Source organism: Gobio gobio, assembly GCF_949357685.1.
Source record: "Gobio gobio genome assembly, chromosome: 2".
Lineage (NCBI taxonomy): Eukaryota > Metazoa > Chordata > Actinopteri > Cypriniformes > Gobionidae > Gobio > Gobio gobio.
The window spans coordinates 52,753,590-52,772,760 of record NC_137098.1 but is presented as its reverse complement, the minus strand read 5'-3'; the positions used below and the strand labels follow the sequence as shown (position 1 = coordinate 52,772,760).

General features: G+C 39.5%; 1 protein-coding gene across 1 annotated transcript; it reads left to right on the top strand.

Annotated features, from left to right (window-relative positions):
- Positions 1–124: 124 nt before the first annotated feature.
- Positions 125–17,698, top strand: gba2 (glucosidase, beta (bile acid) 2). The gene is made up of 18 exons (XM_079809692.1): positions 125–172; positions 506–674; positions 1,856–2,094; positions 5,367–5,458; positions 5,544–5,659; positions 5,935–6,153; positions 9,426–9,665; positions 10,132–10,388; positions 11,680–11,805; positions 12,397–12,581; positions 13,179–13,283; positions 13,438–13,545; positions 13,660–13,811; positions 13,949–14,055; positions 14,206–14,348; positions 14,538–14,653; positions 16,214–16,405; positions 16,493–17,698. The coding sequence occupies exons 3-18, from the start codon at positions 1,904–1,906 to the stop codon at positions 16,709–16,711; spliced, it is 2,568 nt and encodes an 855-aa protein (XP_079665818.1). The 5' UTR covers positions 125–172; positions 506–674; positions 1,856–1,903; the 3' UTR covers positions 16,712–17,698.
- Positions 17,699–19,171: the final 1,473 nt, after the last annotated feature.

Sequence of the window (19,171 nt, the reverse complement as noted above, 5' to 3'; positions counted from 1 at the left end):
TGTTCTTTGCCTCATGACGTAAATAATTACTGAATCGCTTTTGGAAAGGATCATTGAAACGAACTGTTCAAAAGAACCGATTCAAAGAAACGAGTACACACGATCGGCCCCTCGCATTGGCTCCGTGGCAAAAAATGACGTAGAAGTTCCAGACCAAAATATAAAAGGGGTGGTAGGTTTTCATCAAAACAAAACTGATTAGGAAAATGCACCGTTTAATCATTGAAATAGACAAGTAATGGCTTATGAGACAAAATATAGATACAGAACAAGGTTTGTGTTCCTTTGTCAACTACTAAAATGACCAGACTGCTGGAAGTTACTCCCCCGAGTGTGTCCTCATTGGTTTAGGCCAACAGAAGGCCCTACTCTACTGCACTATCACAGGGAATGGATCTCGGACTTTGACCACTTCATTACTAAGACATCGCGATGTGCAGTTCTGGATAAGAATATGTGTTTTTTACTTCAACGCTAAATACATGCTTTCGTCTTTACAACTTAGCTTTTGCTGTTCACTTTGAAACATTTCCCCACGACCCGACCGCGGAAAGGTGGAACAGCAGCCACAGGGACACCGGGTGGCTCTTCTGACATGGTCCTGTTGGCGATCGCCTGAACAAGTGCAGCTCGCACTGACACGCAGACCCCAGGGTGGTGTAACGGAGGCAAGGGTAAGAGAGATTTACACTGCTCCGCTGGACAGAGTGGCTTAGATAATAACAATGGGAAATACATTAATTATGCATGGGAATGGGAAATCTAAAAAGCACAAGTAACCAGAAGTGTAGAGTGTGACGATGAGGTGCAAAAGCATATTTGCTTCGTTTTCCAAAATAGTACCTACAATGAAGTGCTTGCCTTTTAGAACATGATGGTCTGTCTCAGAAGGTAACTTAGGCCCAATACTATCAATAGATCTAATATTTAAAGGATCTGTATGCAAGTATGCAACACTGACTAGAGTTTGGTAGCTGATACATGTTTAAAAACATAATTTGTATGATTTAGAACATTTTTAGAAAGGAACTACATAATTACACAGGGAAACAAATCAATGGAAAAAAGTATGGAAAACTACTTAATTGACAAAAGTGTAATTTTGTTAAAAAAAAAAATGAATGTAAAACAACAGCAGAATAGAATCAGGGCTACAAAATAAAAAAGGGTGTCAGAGAGATAAATTGGAGTCAAGGAATGTTCAATTTTTTGTAAAAGGAAAATGGATAAAATATGGGAGCTAAATATATAGCTATTCTATTCAATTAAACATATTTAATAATAATAATAATAATATTATTATAGATTTATTTTTTATTGTTATTTATTTAGTATTATTGTTGTAGTATTATTATCGCAGTGGATTTTAGTGCAGTAGATTTATGTCATGACATTGTTATATGATTTTAAGTGTTAAGTGCAGTCGAGAATGTCAAGACAGGCTTAGGGTATGCAAACGTTATTTATTTGGCCAGGTGAATTGTACCGTACAGACAAATGATAGGTTAGATTTGCCTGGAGTAGGGGTGAAATGAAGGAAAGGTCAAGGTATTGTTAGTTAATTGAACAGAAAAGGATCAGATTACATCTCCAGAACGTGGTTGTTGCTGGCAACTGAACTGGTCACCTTGGTGAAAGGTGAACTGCGTTCGTATGTAGATTACCTTGTCTGTGCATGCAGATCAAACATGTGATCTCAACTCTTACCTGCACAACACAGGCAGTAGGCAAGATGTAATTTTTAGATTTGTCATCAAACCATGTGTCATTTAGGTTGTTTATTGCTTTAGCCTTCAAATAAAGGGAATAACCTATATGTATTAACACTTTTTGCCTATTTTGCCTTTTTCCAAAGGATTTAGGAAGTTTCTGGTTTGGACTGGTGATCCGAGAGCTTTGGACTATGGATTTAAATGACAGCAAATCTCTAGCCGAGCTGATGAGCCGGTACGTTTCTACAGAAACTGGATTTGGTGTTCCCAAGGATGGCTGGCGGATATGTCTGGCACACGAGTTCAAAGAGAAGCGGAAACCATTTCAAGCCAAAGATGTCTCGTTGTCCAATATGATCGAGCATGTTGCTTTAGGTGTCAGGTATGTTTAACAAGACATATTTCAATTTGTTTTTCCTCGCTTCACCGATAGTAAACACAATTTACAAAAGAATAGACATCATAGGCTGCTGAGACCATTTTATACATCTCATAGGCCTTTTGCACTCTAACAATATATAGTTGAAATAGGAACAGGAAATGTTGAAATGTTGTGAAGAAGGTTCTATTTGACCACAGAACGACATGTTTTCATTCCCTTCTGCTAAACCCTTCTCTTCTTGGTTCTTAGCTGCCAGGTTTTTTTTTCTGTTAGTATACATTGTAGCATTATGTAGGCGATCAGCACTGTGATTGACGTGAGTAATATAATCTTTAGAACTAACCCCTATTTACCTGGATCAGGTGAGGCTGTTATATTCCTCTCTAACTAGTTAGACTGTTACACAGTAACTAATACATTTCAATGACGTTCCTCCCTTTAAGTGGACCTAAGGATGGTTCTGCAATAAACAGCTTGATAGCTTTTGACCTGGGTTTAGATACTGGATTTTGTTGTAGTAATTATTTGGCACTATTCATTTTTCTCCAACATCAAGCTGCATGGAATTTTCAGCTGAAACTGGTTAATCATTGTCTGTTAATCAAGTCAATATTGTCTCTGTGTGGTTTTATTTCACGTTAATGATTCACACAAAAACTGTCATGAGCTTTACAAATCTTTATTGTCCATTCCCATTTACGCAGTCAGTCCTGTGATGTGTATGTGAAGACTGTATTCATGTTGCTCAACCTTCACCACACTTGATTGAGTAATCGCAGTCCAAACTAGCATAGAGCCTCAGCTAACATCTGTGATAATCGTATCGAGTCATAAATTAATTTAAAACCTTCCATAGGTTGCGCTTTTTTAATGCGAAAAAATATAAATTAACAACATCAGCAACAAACAAACTATGGAAAATAAATAAATAATAATAATTAAATAAATTCCGGCTCACTTAGCAAACTTAACTAAATCAGTCAATCAATCAGCAAGCCGGTAGAGTAGCAAAAGGTGACTTTTTATCCAGGGCAGAGACAGTTGACAGCTTTTTCAGCCTTTTCCATAACGCTATCTGTCCTGTTTGTGTGAATCAGTCTCTGTTTCTAAGCGCTGTTGTGCTGAGTGCAACAACTGAAAACAGCCGTGTGTGCATTATAGCTGGAGAATGAGTGAGACAGAAAAGAATGTGTGTTGGATGGAGTAGTTTCAGAGACTAAAGGGAAGTATTGTATGTATACCGCATGTGTGCGAGAGGTTAATTATTAGGACTGACGTTGTTGTGGTGCCATAAAGTTCAATTTAGTTGCAGAGGGGATTTCTGAGAAAAAATCATTGTTGAATGATATTTGAAAACAACCCAAAGAAACACACCCCTCCCTTCATTGCTCCGCCCCCAAAATGCACAATCACGCAATGCAAGAGTGGATAGGCTTGTTCGACTTCATGCAGCAATGCGCAGACCGATTGGCGGCTGACTTGAAGCAGTGCATGCCGGTTAAAAATTTTGTCCGACTTAAGGCAGCACACCAAGTCACTGTGACGTTACTCGAGAGCGATTCGAGAGCAGCCGGCTGGTGCATTTTGCGCAGCTTCTCCAGAGCGATTGCACAAGCTCTGATGACGACACAGCTGTTCCACGATTGGCCGGATTCACTTCATGCAGTGATCACGTGTGTTTTGTGTTTCTAAAACCTTCAGTTCCACTTATGCTCACAAATCAGTTTTTTATAATGGTAAAACCTCTTTACATGTAGTCGCGATGTTATATTGTCATGTTTATCAACATAAAACTGATTAGAAAAAAGGTAGACCCCACTTAATTAGTGTAGGCTTATATGGGGTGAACTTTTATTCTTGTACAAACAGACGCTGTATTAAGCAGTATATAAAAGAAAATGTCTCTGAAACATCTGTGTATTTGACAAATACTGCATTTATTTCACTTCAGCTGTGATAAAGCATGCAAACACAGCGCGTCACTATGGGAAGCAGAAATTGTCTGACTTCACGTCTCTGTTTCAAGCTCCTCCCCGCCTGCACGCGGCAACTCTCGCCGATCGGTTGCATGCAGCCGATGTCGAACACACCTGATGTCTCTTTATCATAGCAGAAGCGAATGATGAACGAACAACAAGGAAGAACAAAAAATGAACACACAATACACAATATTATACAAGCAAGAGTTTGCAGCAGCACACACTCAAAACCAATGTTTCTCACGTATGGAGCAGAAACATTGCAACCTCTGCGTCCATTTTCAGGCCTCCCTACTTGGGTCTCTCCAGCGCTGGAAAGCTTTTCTAATATTAACGTGGGTCCTGAAGCTTTTGCCTGATCATAACCCATCTTTTTTCAGTGATATTCCTCTAACCTTTTCTCTTTTGTAATGTCTCTCAGCCACCTCTCTTTCTACAGTCTTTCTTCAAATCTCCCTCTTGCTCACTCTCTCTCCTCCTCCATCATCAGTCGAAACACCCCCTACTGCTGCTACAAGTTTGTTGTTGTGCTCGGTCCGATTAGCCTAGAAATCTAGACGCACCCTAGCGGCAGCAAATCTAATTTGCAGCCAGGGTCATCTAGCAACTCTCCGTTGGCTTGCCAGCTTGAAAAACCAAACTCTGGTAAGGCCAATCACATCGTGTATAGAGTTGGTAGGCGGGCTTAACATAATGATGGCAGAGTTGCGGCAGTTCTGCGTGCTACTTGAAAACAAAGAAGCTGGCGAACAGCGGACTTTCGAATCGGCTTTGGCCGCGGCTCTGGAAGACTTGCAGTTAAGCTTTTCTTTGAGAAAAGAACAAAGAACGGCACTGAATCAATCTTAAAAAAGTAAGATGTGTTCAGAGTTTTATTGAACGGATACGGCAAAAGTTTAATCTATCAACTAGCTCTGCTTCACCTTCGTTGCTCTGGTTGGTTGTAGCGCTATCCTATTGCGTGCAGAGGGAATTTGAAAGACAACCATTTATCCCGCCCCTTGGATTGAGCCCTGTCAATGGTGTGTTCCCAGGCCCAACATCTTGATGTGGGTCTGGCTTGTCAGGCTATGGTCCGATCCACTTTCAACAGCGTTTTTCCGACATTGCTTACTGCACCTTTAAGAAGTCGAAGTGTGATTTATTCACATAGATACTTGCCACTATATTCAACAAAACAAAATGTTACCCATCTTCACTGCTCATCAATATCTCTTCAAGTCTGTATGTGTGTATGACCGAGAGAAACGTCAGTTTTGTAAATTCCTCCTTGTTTTATGTTTGTCTGAGCAGGTATCTGAGGTGGTGGTACAAAAAGACCCAGGTTGAGAAGAAGGCTCCTTTTATTGATATGTTTCGGGCTTTACAACTGAAACAAATTTATGGTAAGTGCAAAGATAAACAGAAAACTCAAAGCAATAACAGAACTCTTAAAATGACCCAATGTAACGGAGGATGTGTTTTGTGCAGGTGCTCCTCTTGGTGGCATTGGGGGAGGCAGTATCACACGTGGATGGAGGGGGGATTTCTGCCGGTGGCAACTAAATCCCGGAATGTACCACTACAAAACCGTTATTGCTAACCAGGTAAAGGGCTGTTTGTGATCCAATAAACATACCAAAGCCACACTACTGTTTAAACGTTTAGGGTCAGTAAGATTTTTATCTTATTTATTAATTTTTTTGGTAAGAAATTAATTCCCCCAATGAACGGTAGTGTATGTGTAAATATAGGTGTATTAACTAGTATTTGGAATCCATTATGACTCATGTGGTCTGCAAGTGTGTGTTGTCATATATGAAGGTGTTCAAATCTCTCCTTCGGCCATTTCAAGTCTGTTTGAACTCCCTCTCTCTCCTAGTTTACAGTATGTCTGCGCAGGGGGGGTCAGACAGTATACCAGCAGGTGTTGTCTACGGAGCGACCCCCAACTCTTCAGGGTTGGAACTGGGGTTATTGTGGTGAATACGCCTTTTACCATGCCCTGTACCCACGAGCCTGGACTGTCTACCACCTGCCTGGCCAGAACGTCACTCTCACCTGCAGGCAGGTGTCACCTGTCATCCCTCACGACTACAAGGTGACAAGCTATATTTGATATTTGTATGTGTATGTGTGTGTATATTAGGGGTGGAACGGTTCTCGGTAAAAAATCGAACAGACCAGTACATCGACCACGTTATTGCAGAAGCTACACGATCTGTCTGTCAATCTCCCGTTCCAACCTTCCCTCACTCGTGAACAAGACCCCAAGAACTCCTCCACTTGAGGCAGGAACTCTCCACCAACCAGCCACCCTTTCCAACTGAGAACCATGGCCTCGGACTTGGAGGTGCTGATTCTCATCCCAGCTGCTTCACACTCAGCTGAAAACCGTCCCAGTGCATGCTGAAGGTCCTGGTCTGAAGAAGCCAACACGACAACATCATCCGCAAAAAGCAGAGACGAAATCGTGTTTTCCCCAAAACAGACACTCTCCGGCCCCTATCTGCGGCTAAAAAAAAAGCTCCTGTGGGGTGTTCCCGGTCTGCAGTGGTCAGTATCTATCAAAAGTGGTCCAAGGAAGGAACAGTGGTGAACCGGCGACCGGGTCATGGGCGACCAAGGCTTATTGATGCACTTGGGAAGTGAAGACTGGCCCGTGTGGTCCGATCAAAAAGACGAGCCACTGTAGCTCAAATTGCTCAAGAAGTTAATGCTGGTTCTGATAGAAAGGTGTCAGAATACACAGTGCATCGCAGTTTGCCCATGCTGACCCCTTTTCATTGCCGAAAGCGGCAACAGTGGGCACGTGAGCATCAGAACTAGACCACGGAGCAATGGAAGAAGCTGGCATGATCTGATGAATCATGTTTTCTTTTACATCACGTGGATGGCTTGGCTGGGTGGATTTGCAGGATAATGTGCCCTGCCACAAAGCAAAAATGGTTCAGGAATGGTTTGAGGAGCACGAGTTTTAGGTGTTGTCTTTGCTCCAAATTCCCCAGATCTCAATCCAATTGAGCATCTGTGCGATGTGCTAAACAAACAAGTCTGATCCATGGAGGCCCCACCTCACAACTTAAAGAACTTAAAGGATCTGTTGCTAACATCTTGGTGCCAGATACCACAGCACACCTTCAGGAGTCTAGTGGAGTCCATGCCTCGATGGGTCAGGCCTTTTTTGGCAGCAAAAAGAGGGTCCAACACAATATTAGGTCATAAGTCCAGTCGATGTTAAAGTTATGCCTGACCTGTGTATATATAAATATATGAATATTTATACATACACACACACACACACACACACACATTTTTATGTTAGATTAACTGATTTGACAGCACTAAATATATACTTTTGAGCAATGACTTTTTAAAAGTGATAGTAAAGGCATTTATTATGTTATAAAAGATTTCTGTTTCAAATAAATGCTGTTCTTTTCTATTCATCAACGAATCCTGAAACAAATGTATCACACTTTCCACAAAATATTAATCGGCATAACTTTTTTCAACATTGATAATAAGAAGAAATGTTTCTTGAGCAGCAATTCAGCATATTAGAATGAATTCTGAAGGATCATGTGACACTGACGACTGGAGTAATGATGCTGAAATGTTGCTGTTTCAAAAATTAAAGGGGTGGTAAACCACGATTTCACTATTCTAACTTTAGCTAACGTGTAATGTTGCTGCTTGAGCATAAACAACATCTGCAAAGTTACAACGTTCAAAGTTTAAAGCAAAGGGAGATATTTGCTTTTAAAGAAATCAGTTTCTAAGAACTACAGCAAACGGCCAGTAGGGACTACACACATTCCTCCAGGGTTGGTGACATCAACAGGCTCAATATTTACATAAACCCCTCCTCCGCGAATATTAAATAAGGGGGGGTGAGGCCATTTTGTATCGCGGCGCTGTTGTGGTATAGTAGGCTGGAGTGTTGTTGCCGCGATGCCAAGGAAACGCTGTTATTTTCATCCGGATTGCAGGTCTGGGGTACTTGCTCTGTTCAGCCTTCCTTGGGACGGGGGTGCGTTGCAGAGCGTTTAACACACAGCATGTTATATGCACGTGTGTTTGAGTCAGCGGGGAATCAGGCGCGCAGGGCTCTCTGCAGCACATCTAACAGAGGAAAACATCCACCGTCTTCGCGATTTCAATGCCGGATTTGCACAACGTCAGCTGCGTGAAAAAAACACTGCCGGTGCGTGGATGCACGACGCGCGCGCTGCACATTTCACGGAGGACAACACAAACTTCCACAAACTTCGCGAGTTCAATGCCAGATTTGCACAACGTCAGCTGCGTGAAAAAAACACTGCCGGTGCGTGGATGCACGACGCGCGCGCTGCACATTTCACGGAGGACAACACAAACTTCCACAAACTTCGCGAGTTCAATACAGGATATGCACAACGGCTTGTCCTGAAAGCTGGATTTACAAACAGAAGCTGTTTACGGGCCACAACCTGTAAGTCTGATTTATATTTCATCGATGTGTTTTCCTGTAATAGGTTGTAGCAAGGAAGTAAACAGATGACAGCGCTGTTCTGCAAACCAGTCTGTTAAATGCTTATTCATACTTAACGTTATCCGACGAACACCTAACGTTACAAACACTAACGTTAAAATCTCAACAGCGAACTTGGCATTAGTGTAAATGATTCTTTGATTAGAGCTTTTATGTATTGTTTATCTTCAGGCATGCTAAACATGGTTCTGTGTGTGATTTGGCTAACTTACTAGTAAAGCCAGTGCTTAGTGTTCGTTTTGGGTTAGTTCTTGCGACAGATATTTGGCTATAATCGTTCTAAAAATACAAAAGTAACAGTGCCATTCAGTAGCGATCATTATAGATCCGCAGTCTTTACACTTGAGGACTGAACAGGTTCTGCTCGATCATCTTCACTCAAATGTTCTCATATGGTTTTATTGACGCCGACCAAAGCACAGCCTCCGGTAAGGGGCGTGACGTTTCCGACAACCGTGCACTGCGGTTAGCGAATCAGAACACACTAGGCCAGCTAACCAATCTGAGCCCATTGCGTATTTTTGAGGGACTGGCTTCATACAACCCGGAAAGCATCAGACCGTTTTACAAGGAGGGACAGAGCAGTGTAGAATAAAGGTCAAATATATGAAAAATAAGGCAATTTTTTTTAAAAACGAAGCATGAACACATGTTACAGTGCACCCCACAAACACAGTCAAGCCTTCAAAAGAATGTGTTTTACCACCCCTTTAATGTTTTTTTCAGTAAAATTGTGAAATGCATACAAACAAAGAGATTAGTTTTAAAACTGCAGATTTGGCGGATTAAAATGTAAAAATGGAAATGTTTCAAAACTAAGCTCTTTTTGTCTTTTTCAGGACTCCAGTCTTCCTGTGGCTGTGTTTGTGTGGGACATTGAGAATAAGAATGACTACGCTCTTGATGTTTCCATTATGTTCACAATGGTTAATGGGTCGGGCCATGAAGACGATAAGAGTGGGGGCCACTGGAATGAACCATTTCACCTTGAAAAAGAGGGAGAATCTGTGTCTGGGGTTTTACTACATCACCAGACGCCTGTCAACCCTTACACTCTGTGTATAGCTGCAAGAGAAAAGGTAATGCATCAGTGTAAATCAAGAAGCAGCAGGCTTTGCTTGTAGTAAATGCTTAAAGAAAACAACTCCTCTGTTATGAGTGCACAGACAAAAGCAAACTGCCAAACAGGTTCCACCATCAGCTTTACAGTGTGTGTGTCTGTTTCCCTGTGCAAATAAGAGTATTATAAAGGTGATTGATTGCTGTGGTTCACCACATTAATCTATGCAAATATACAGTTAATAATTACATTTAACATTTAAGTTCTTGTCAAATGTTTTTTTGAGAAACCAGACTTTAAAGACAGCTTAAACTGTTGATTACTGTTCTTAGACAGAAAAGTCATACGGGTTTGTAACAGGTTTGTAACAACATTAAGGTTGAGTAAATTATGACAGAATTCATTTTTTAAAATCGGATAGCTCTCTAGGTTTTGAGACAGTCGTTGTACTTTCCCTCATTATTTAAAGTTTCACTTTATTTTAGTCTGACCAAGAGATCAGTCACCAGACAGCGTTTAGCCCAAAGGGAACCTGTAGTGCTTTGTGGAGTGACCTCATGACCGATGGACGGCTCGACTCGCCAAAGGACTCCAGCACACCCACACAGAAAAGGGAGGAAGTGGCGGCAGCCCTGGCTGTGAGCTGCTCGGTGCCTGCTAACCATCACAACAGAGTGGAGTTCAGTTTGGCCTGGGATATGCCTAAAATTACATTTGGCTCCAGAGAGAGAATTTATGTCAGGTATGTGTATATGAAAAATTCTAAACCCCTTCCTTTCATGGAGCTGATAAATACATGACAGTCATGACCCATATTTGCTACTTGCTGGTTGGTTGTCAGTGGAAGGGAGATTCTCATTCTAGAGGGCAAATGATTGAACAAAATTTTGCGTAGAGCACCATGAGTCAAACAATATTTTTGGCCTGTTTTCCCGAGACATGAACAACTACATTTGTAATGCAAACAGCATTAAGTTGTGCTGGGGGAAGTTAATTCAGTTCAGAGAATCCAGATGAATTAGACCATGATGTATAAATATTTTAATTTCACTGTTGTTATTTCAGCGTCGCCAACAAATTGTGACAACCATGCATGTGTTCGTTCTTTTATCTGCTCTCTAATCTTTCTTTCATTCTCTTTGTACACATTATGGATCAGGTTACCTTGGAAATACGGATGTCTTTCTTTTCTTTAGTGTCTGTAAATTGGGTGTCATAGAGATGGTATTTGATTTTATCAAGCATAAGAATGTTTAACCACAACGGAAATATGGACTCAGCTTCTTTTACTACTGCATTTAAAGACTCTATGATGTGATAAAAAAAAATATTTTAATCCATGTACACTATCATTCAAAAGTCAAAATTTGGGGTCTGTAAGTTTAATTCTTTTTTTTATTATTCAGCAAGGATGCATTAAATTGATAAAAAAAAGTGACAGTAAAGACTTACAAAAAGGTTACATTCTACATTGTTATTCTATTTCAAATAAATGTCTATATGTCCTAGTATAGTCCAAAATTGACTTTAAGCAGATACATGCATTAATGATTTACAGTTGTTCTCTTAACTGAAAATAAATATTGGTGAAATAACCAAGGGCTTAAAAAGAGAGGAAGTGGTATGGCTGTGTGATTATATAAGGCAGTATTATTTACAAGCTTCATTAAAGGAAGAGACTCATCATCAGTCATAAAGTGAGCGCAGTTTGTCACAGAGTCACAGTTTGTGCTCCTTACAAATTCATATAAGCGCAGCTATGATGATTTGTTTAATCTCAGAGAACCCAGGAGACAATGATGCATAAATGCTACAAATTAAAAAAATATGTCATTACTTTTGTTTGCATTACGTTAATGAGAATGAGACTCCATTGCATTACAATAATGGGAATTGGGGAAAATGTGCTTAATTGTTATATGAAGATCTTAATGATCCTAGAAATATGCTTCATTTTGTTTATGCAATAAATAATTGCATTTGAGTTGATGAAATGATACCCTTTTATGTTATTAAAAAATATGGTGTTTCAGGAGATACACACGTTATTATGGCACCAAAGGAGATGCTGCCCCGTCTCTGTCTCACTACGCGCTCACACACTACAGTAAATGGGAGGAGAGCATTGATGAGTGGCAGAGGCCGATTCTACAGGACGGGTAAAAAGAAATGTCATTTCCCCTTGAAAATTGTCAAGCTTGTAGCGTAACCACATGCTCTGTCAGTTTATTGCCTAAGGCTGATTTGTGTGACAAAAGACAGTGTTTAAGCGAACAGACGTCTTTCCTGTAAATTGATTTGACTACTATTCATCCATTATGTGCATACACAAGAGCAATCATTATACCCTGTTTTGTGCATATTACTCATTTTGCTTCACCAGTCCTCTTCATACTGTTGTTGAGTGCACTTCATATAGAATGAATTGTGCTTTTTTGAGTGGTATTGTCCCAGTCACATGCCACATACTAATTCTGAGTGTACGCCTTTGTTTTAACATAAGGCAGCTATTCCTTTCAGTTGCTAGGCTGATTATCTGTTGATATTTGGCCATTTTGAGATTAGCGGTATCAGCAATATCCATGCCAGCTTGGCATAACTCTTTGTTGTGTCCGTTTTAAAATTTACTGACAGCCTTACCAATATTTACTAAATTGAAATCATTTATTTCAGGATATATTCTGTGTGTTTCATTAGTTATTATTTAAGTATATCAGTCACTGGTAGACTTAAACACTGTGTTCTTCTAGGTCTCTTCCGTCTTGGTATAAATCTGCTCTGTTTAATGAGCTCTACTTTGTTGTGGATGGTGGAACTGTGTGGGTGGAGCTTCCAGAGGACGCTGATATCAGCGGTGGGCTTCGTCCTGAGGATGGGGGGCTTCCAGCCCAGCCTGAAGTTGTCAAGGAGTATGGCCGATTCGCTTACCTAGAGGGTACGACAGTAGGGCTGTAACATTTAAGCAAACCGAGCTCAAGATTTGTTTAGAACAGGTTTGTGACAATTGGGCCTGGTTTCACACACAGGGCTTAGATTAAGCCGTAGTTCAATCAGGACATTTAAGTAGCTTTTATAAACGTGCCCTAGAAAAACACATTGCTTGAGACAAAACAATGGCAGTGACACATTTAAAATATGTCAGTGCAAGTTGCTTTCAGTTAAAACCGCTCAAACATGTATTTTAGTCTGGGACTAGCTTAAGCCTTGTCTGTGAAACGAAGTTTATTGTACACTTCACAGACCAGGCTTTTAGTCTAGTCCTGTACTAAAATGCATGTTTGAGCTGTTTTAACTAAAAGCAACTTGCACTGACATATCTTAAAATATGTCACTGCCATTGTTTTGTCTCAAGAAGTGTACCTGTAATTTTTTTTTTCTAAGGCATGTTTAAAAAAGCTACTTAAATGTCATAATTTAACTAATGCCTACTCCTGGCTTAATCAAATCCCTGTCTGTGAAACCAGGCCTAAATGTTTGTTTACGTTTAAATCAATGTGATAAATCAATTCTGTCTCTCACTGTCTGGTTCCAGGTCAGGAGTACAGGATGTATAACACGTATGATGTGCACTTCTATGCTTCATTTGCTCTCATCATGCTTTGGCCCAAGTTGGCTCTGAGTCTGCAGTATGATATTGGTGAGCTAAGCTTCCATTTTTCTGATAACATTGAAGACCGCATTCAAATCCATTAGTAATAACCTACTTTTTTGTTTTAAATTAATTTGTTGATACTTTCCCATTCTGTTTTGCATTCACTGTTTGTTTAAATCTCTCTCTCTCTTTTATTCAGCTGGTAGTGTCGTTCAGCATGACCCTACAGAGAGGTTAAATCTAATGAATGGCCGATACTCCCCAGTCAAGACCCGGGGCGTTGTACCTCACGACATTGGAGACCCTGGTGAGTTGTGCATAATAGGATGCCATGAATTCAAACATGTTGCATGTGGCAAAGACAGAAAGAGAATTAAGCTAAAATGAACATTGTCGTCATCTTGAACCCCATTTTAAACAGATGATGAGCCATGGGTTCGTGTCAATGCTTACTTGATCCACGATACAGCCGACTGGAAGGATCTGAACTTGAAGTTTGTGCTTCAGGTGTTCCGAGACTATCACCTGACCCAGGATGAGCAGTATCTGAAGGACATGTGGCCTATATGCCAGGTGAGTTGTTTGTGTTATATTTTAGTAGTTTGTATAGCATCATATCTTCTGTATATGTGAATGTAGAGGCACTTGTTAAGCGCCAAGCGCTGTTTTAGGACGCATTACTCAAACATATGATCTTTTGGCTCATTCAGACTGTCATGGAAACAGAGTTGAAGTTTGATAAGGATGGTGATGGGCTGATAGAAAATTCTGGCTATGCAGACCAGACATATGATGGATGGAAGGTGACAGGACCCAGGTTGGGACTCAGGAAGTTTTATTTTATTTCTAAAAATGAAATTTCTCAGAATATTTAAACTATATGATTTTTTCTTTTTAAATTATATATTAAAAACCTGTATCATGACACGTTTTTTTTAAAGTTACCCCTGTGTTTCTGCTCTTCCAGTGCATACTGTGGCTCTCTTTGGCTGGCATCAGTGTGCATGATGTGTAAAATGGCACGTGTGCTGAATTGCGAGTCTGTATATCAACGCTACAGAGATATTTTGGAAAGAGGAAGTGCAGCCTTTGACAAACTTCTGTGGAATGGTGAGTGTAAGCATACACAGTGCTATTTAAACTAACTGTAATCTTCCATTCGTAAAAGCTATGCTAATGCTATACTCTTAGTATGGATGTTCAGTCTTCCATTAGATCGGTTTCTATACACAAAAGTGGTCTTCCAACAACATTAATTTAATTTCCCCCCTGTGGAATGTCTTTCTCTTTCTCTAATAGGCAAATACTACAATTATGACAGCAGTGGACAGAGTCTGTCCAACAGCGTAATGTCTGACCAGTGTGCAGGCCAGTGGTTCCTCAGGGCATCTGGACTTGGGGACGATGACTACCAGGTCAGCCTGAGAAAGATTTTACAAACATTTGTTTGTATTTTTACCACTTAATTTTCATTTAAAAATAATTTTGCATGATTTCATTACCATAATAAATAATGATCATCTTTAAAATACGGTTCATGCCTTAACATAAATGTATTAGGTGTCATGTGCTAACAATAAACAACAATTTCGATATATAAACAATAATTCACACTAGTGCTAAACACAAGAAGTCTCTAATATTCAGGCTGAATTTATTTGAAATGAAAATATTAGACATTTATATAGCGCTTTACTACTGTACACCCAAAGTGCTTTACAATCATGTCAAGGGTCTCTCCTCTCCTCATTTGATCAGAAATTTTGAAAACGGTAATATTGTAAAATACTGTTTTTATTTGAATATATTTTAAAATGTAATTTATTACTGTGATGGCAAAGTAAAATTTTCAGCAGCCATTATGATCCTTCAGAAATCATTAAATCATTAATATGCTGATTTGGTGCTCAAGAAACATATTAATACTATGATCATCACATTTGAAAATGGTTGTGCTGCTTAATGAACTGTGAAAATAAGAGATACAGTTATTTTTCAGGATTCTTTGATGAACACACGAGTTGTGTCCCATGTCACAGGCTGCATCCTTTAAAGCACGCAGACTTCAAAGTCCACGAAGGTCGAATTGAGCGTCGTTAAATGGGACGAGCTGCCGCTGTACTGGACTTTTTTGAAAGTCTGTTTTAAAAAACGGTCTAAAAACAAAACAGAGTTTACAACCTGTCTAAATATGTTCACCTTGGTCCATTTATGTAAACTATATAAAATTGCATCTTAGTAAGATATGTCAACATTTGAATCTTTAATTTTTACATTTGTATTGTTAAATATTAAAGTTGAAACCCAATACTTGCATTTAAAAGTGTAATCCGGTAATTTCACTCATAACATTCCTGTCGTCAATGGTGTGCAATGAATCTTGGGATAAGATAGGCTGTGAAGTATCCACTCGTTTTGTTCTATGTGGCCCGGGATACAAAGGACGCATTTGGTGGCCACATTCGAAGGAGCCTTCGAAATGGGACAGCTTATGTCGCCCCCCCACCGATGTGACACAATCAGCCTTCGAATGGTGCAGCCTCTGAATTAGGATGCAGCTAAAGTTTGAAGAATAACAATCTTTTATAACATTATAAATGTTTAATGTGTCCTTGCTTTATAAAAGTATACATTTCTTTCATTTAAAAACTTAGTATATTTATATTGTACAAATTATTCAATTGTTCGTTGTTAATTCATGGTTGTTCATAATACATTAATGTTAATTTATACAATTTAAAATCTTTAAAAATCTATATATAGTAATGAACAGATTAATAATCTGCAGTTCATGATACCGAATGGTAATGAATTCAACTTTATTGTAAAAGTGTTACCAAAATACTGTTCAATAAGTGTATCATGGGTCACTCACACTCCAGACGGGGTCAGTGTTGTACAGGAAGATTGATTATCCTGGAGGGAATCTACATAACATGGATTTGTTTTTTTTACATCCATTTCTCTGTGTGCAGGCTTTTCCCAAGGACAAAATCTGTAGTGCATTGAAGTCAGTGTTTGACCTCAATGTTATGAGCTTTGCAGGCGGGCAGATGGGTGCAGTGAATGGGATGAGGCCAGAGGGTGTGCCTGATCGTTCCAGTGTCCAATCAGATGAGGTGTGGGTGGGAGTAGTGTACGGATTGGCAGCCACAATGATACATGAGGTAAGTCAAACCTCAGGTCATATCGTCAGGTTTCAGATTAAGTGAGCCTTTCAGGTATCTCCTAATACATCTCTCGGCATCACCTAGGGCTTGGTGGAAGAGGGTCTGCGCACTGCGGAAGGCTGTTATCGTGCTGTATGGGAGCGAATGGGAATGGCCTTCCAGACTCCAGAAGCATACTGTGAGAAAGGCATCTACCGTTCTCTCGCTTATATGAGGCCTCTGAGCATCTGGGCAATGCAGCTTGCACTGAACAATCGACCAAACCAAAACAAAACCACTGATAAAGAGGTGGGACAGGACTGAGCAGGAGCTGAAGGGAACTTGCACTGTCGAGCCTCCACAATAAAGTGACCTCTTAATCCTTGCATTTTGAACTTTTAAAAGACTGCAAAAGATTTTGGATGTAATGTCATTGTGTGGCGTTGGTTCACACAGAGCCTAATTTCCATTATTTTGTAAAACTGACTTTTCCACATAAAATGTGCATAAGCTTTACCACAGTCTTTCCATGTAGCAGCTGTAAATTATAGTTATCCATATGGAAGTGTAAAGGCTTGGTCTCAGTGAACTGACATGCTGTTCATTATGATTTAGCGTGTAGGGTCATTGAGTCGGATAGTTAGAGCATGATTCTATATCATTTTCACTGTATATTTTTATTTCTATTATGGGAATGCTTTATAGAATACTTGAAGAAAGGACTGCTGTTTTTTTTTTTAAATAGCTGTCGTTGTATGTGTCATAAAGCATGTATCTGAGGCATTGACAAGTCAGTACTGTACATTATTCTACAGAATTATAATAGATATATAATTGAGTAAATTGGAATTAATTTTTACTGCCATCAGAATTTTTTTTCCTTAAATGCATAATTTAGGCATTTGTTTTCGGTGCAGTATTTCAAGGTCCTGGTGATAAGGAAATGGTGCTGGCCAACGTTAAAATCAAATTCAAAACCCTGAGAAGCGCAAGAATCAAGCCTGGCTTTAGTGTGTGATTTTAATTACCGACTGGATGTGATCTTTTAGGGAAGCCACAGCAAGGCACACTACCATTCAAAAGTTTGGGGTCAGTAAGATTCTTTCAGTGATTTAGAATCTCTTATGCTCACCAAGGCTGCATGTATTTTATCAAAAATAGTAAAAATGGTAATATTGTGAGATATTACAATTTAAAATAACTTTTCTGTTCAATATATTTTAAAATGTAATTTATTCCTTTATAGAATGTTACAATGAAATATATGACATTAGGCCTACTCAAAATAAAATATTAATTTAAAGGGTACATAACACACAGTTTCTGCCAATCTCATGTTAATCTTGAGTACCTATAGAGTAGTATTGCTTCCTTCCTATCTCTGAAGAGTCTTTTTTTTAATCATATTTATAAAAGACAGATGCGATGTACCGATTATTTACGCAGTGGGTGGAGCTGAAGAGTCACACACACACACACACACACACTATATCATGGCATTATCCCTGGATAACTTTTTATTCACTATACGTTCGTGTTGTTTATATTATATGCACTTACGTGCCAATTGCCAACAAAATACAGACATTTGATGCAGTTTCACTCACCGTCTGCAGTTTTGACTCATGACCGGGAACAATCACACTTGCAGAACTTTGTCACTGCTCCGGAAAAACAAACTGCATCCACTGTTCACTTAACGCTGGATTCTTTGGGAAGCAACTACTTTTTTTAAAGTTTGCCAAGTTTAGCATGAGAATCTCTTTAACAGTGTAAATAGGTTAGAATGCATGAAATAACATTAGATCCCCCTTTAAAATAAAATATACACTTTATTTAGAACTTTATTAAATATATAACTTTATTTCAGCGAGTTGCCAATGCAACATTTCTCATTTTCGTAGCGGCTAGCAATAGCAAGCTATCTTTAAAGGAATGAGATCCCACCGTCCCTCCAGGGCGCTCTTCAAAGCCACACCTCCAAAAAACACGAACGCATGCAGCCAGAGCAGAGTCTGCAAAGCGTCACGAGAGACGTTTAATTACCTTGTGTTTCAAAGCACATAACATTACAATAATAATGAACATAAACAAGTGTAGCGACAACTGTGGCTTCCACAAGCACTCTGCCTTGCTCTGCTTTATACCGTTCAATAACGTTAATAATCTCATCCATGAACATGATTTCTGCCCGCGTCCTGTCCCAATTCTTTTCCATCTGAGACAACTCCCAAGATTCCGCGCTCAATCTCGGCATCATCAAGCTATGCCTTGTTTTGAATAGGCGACCTCTAGCGACGAAAAACTACATATTGTGCCTTTAACGGACTTCATGTTGTTGGAATGGAATATATTTTATTTATCTTTGTATTTTTATATCAATGTGGTACAAGATTATCCTATTCAAATCAATGTGATAAACGAGTTATGTCAAAAGTAATCTAAAAGTAGTCAGATTACATTACCTTAAATGTGTAAATTTTTTGGGAATCAGTAACCAACAACAATTTGCAAGTAATTTACCTAGCACTGAATAGGCTATATAAAAGTTAATTAAATATAGGACCATAATACAACGTGCAAAAACAGCATGGAAAGCACCACGATCATGATGACAATCATGCCTTCTTCATAACACCAGTGTAAAAAGCGCTAATGATAGTGTTTTGGTATCAGCCACTAGAGGTCTATCTTGAGCCTTCCATTCTTGTTTCCATCAGTTTGCACAGATGGGGATCTCTGTAGTGCGCTCTATCGGTCCTGAGTGCTCTATCTCTCTGGAGT

What these genes read in the sequence shown, in the direction of transcription:
- gba2 (XM_079809692.1), top strand. Translation starts at nt 1,904, where the DNA reads ATGGATTTAAATGACAGCAAATCTCTAGCCGAGCTGATGAGCCGGTAC. An exon ending in GAGTCTGCAGTATGATATTG is followed by an intron (nt 13,284 to 13,437) that starts GTGAGCTAAGCT and finishes TCTTTTATTCAG; the next exon opens with CTGGTAGTGTCGTTCAGCAT. An exon ending in CAGCCACAATGATACATGAG is followed by an intron (nt 16,406 to 16,492) that starts GTAAGTCAAACC and finishes GGCATCACCTAG; the next exon opens with GGCTTGGTGGAAGAGGGTCT.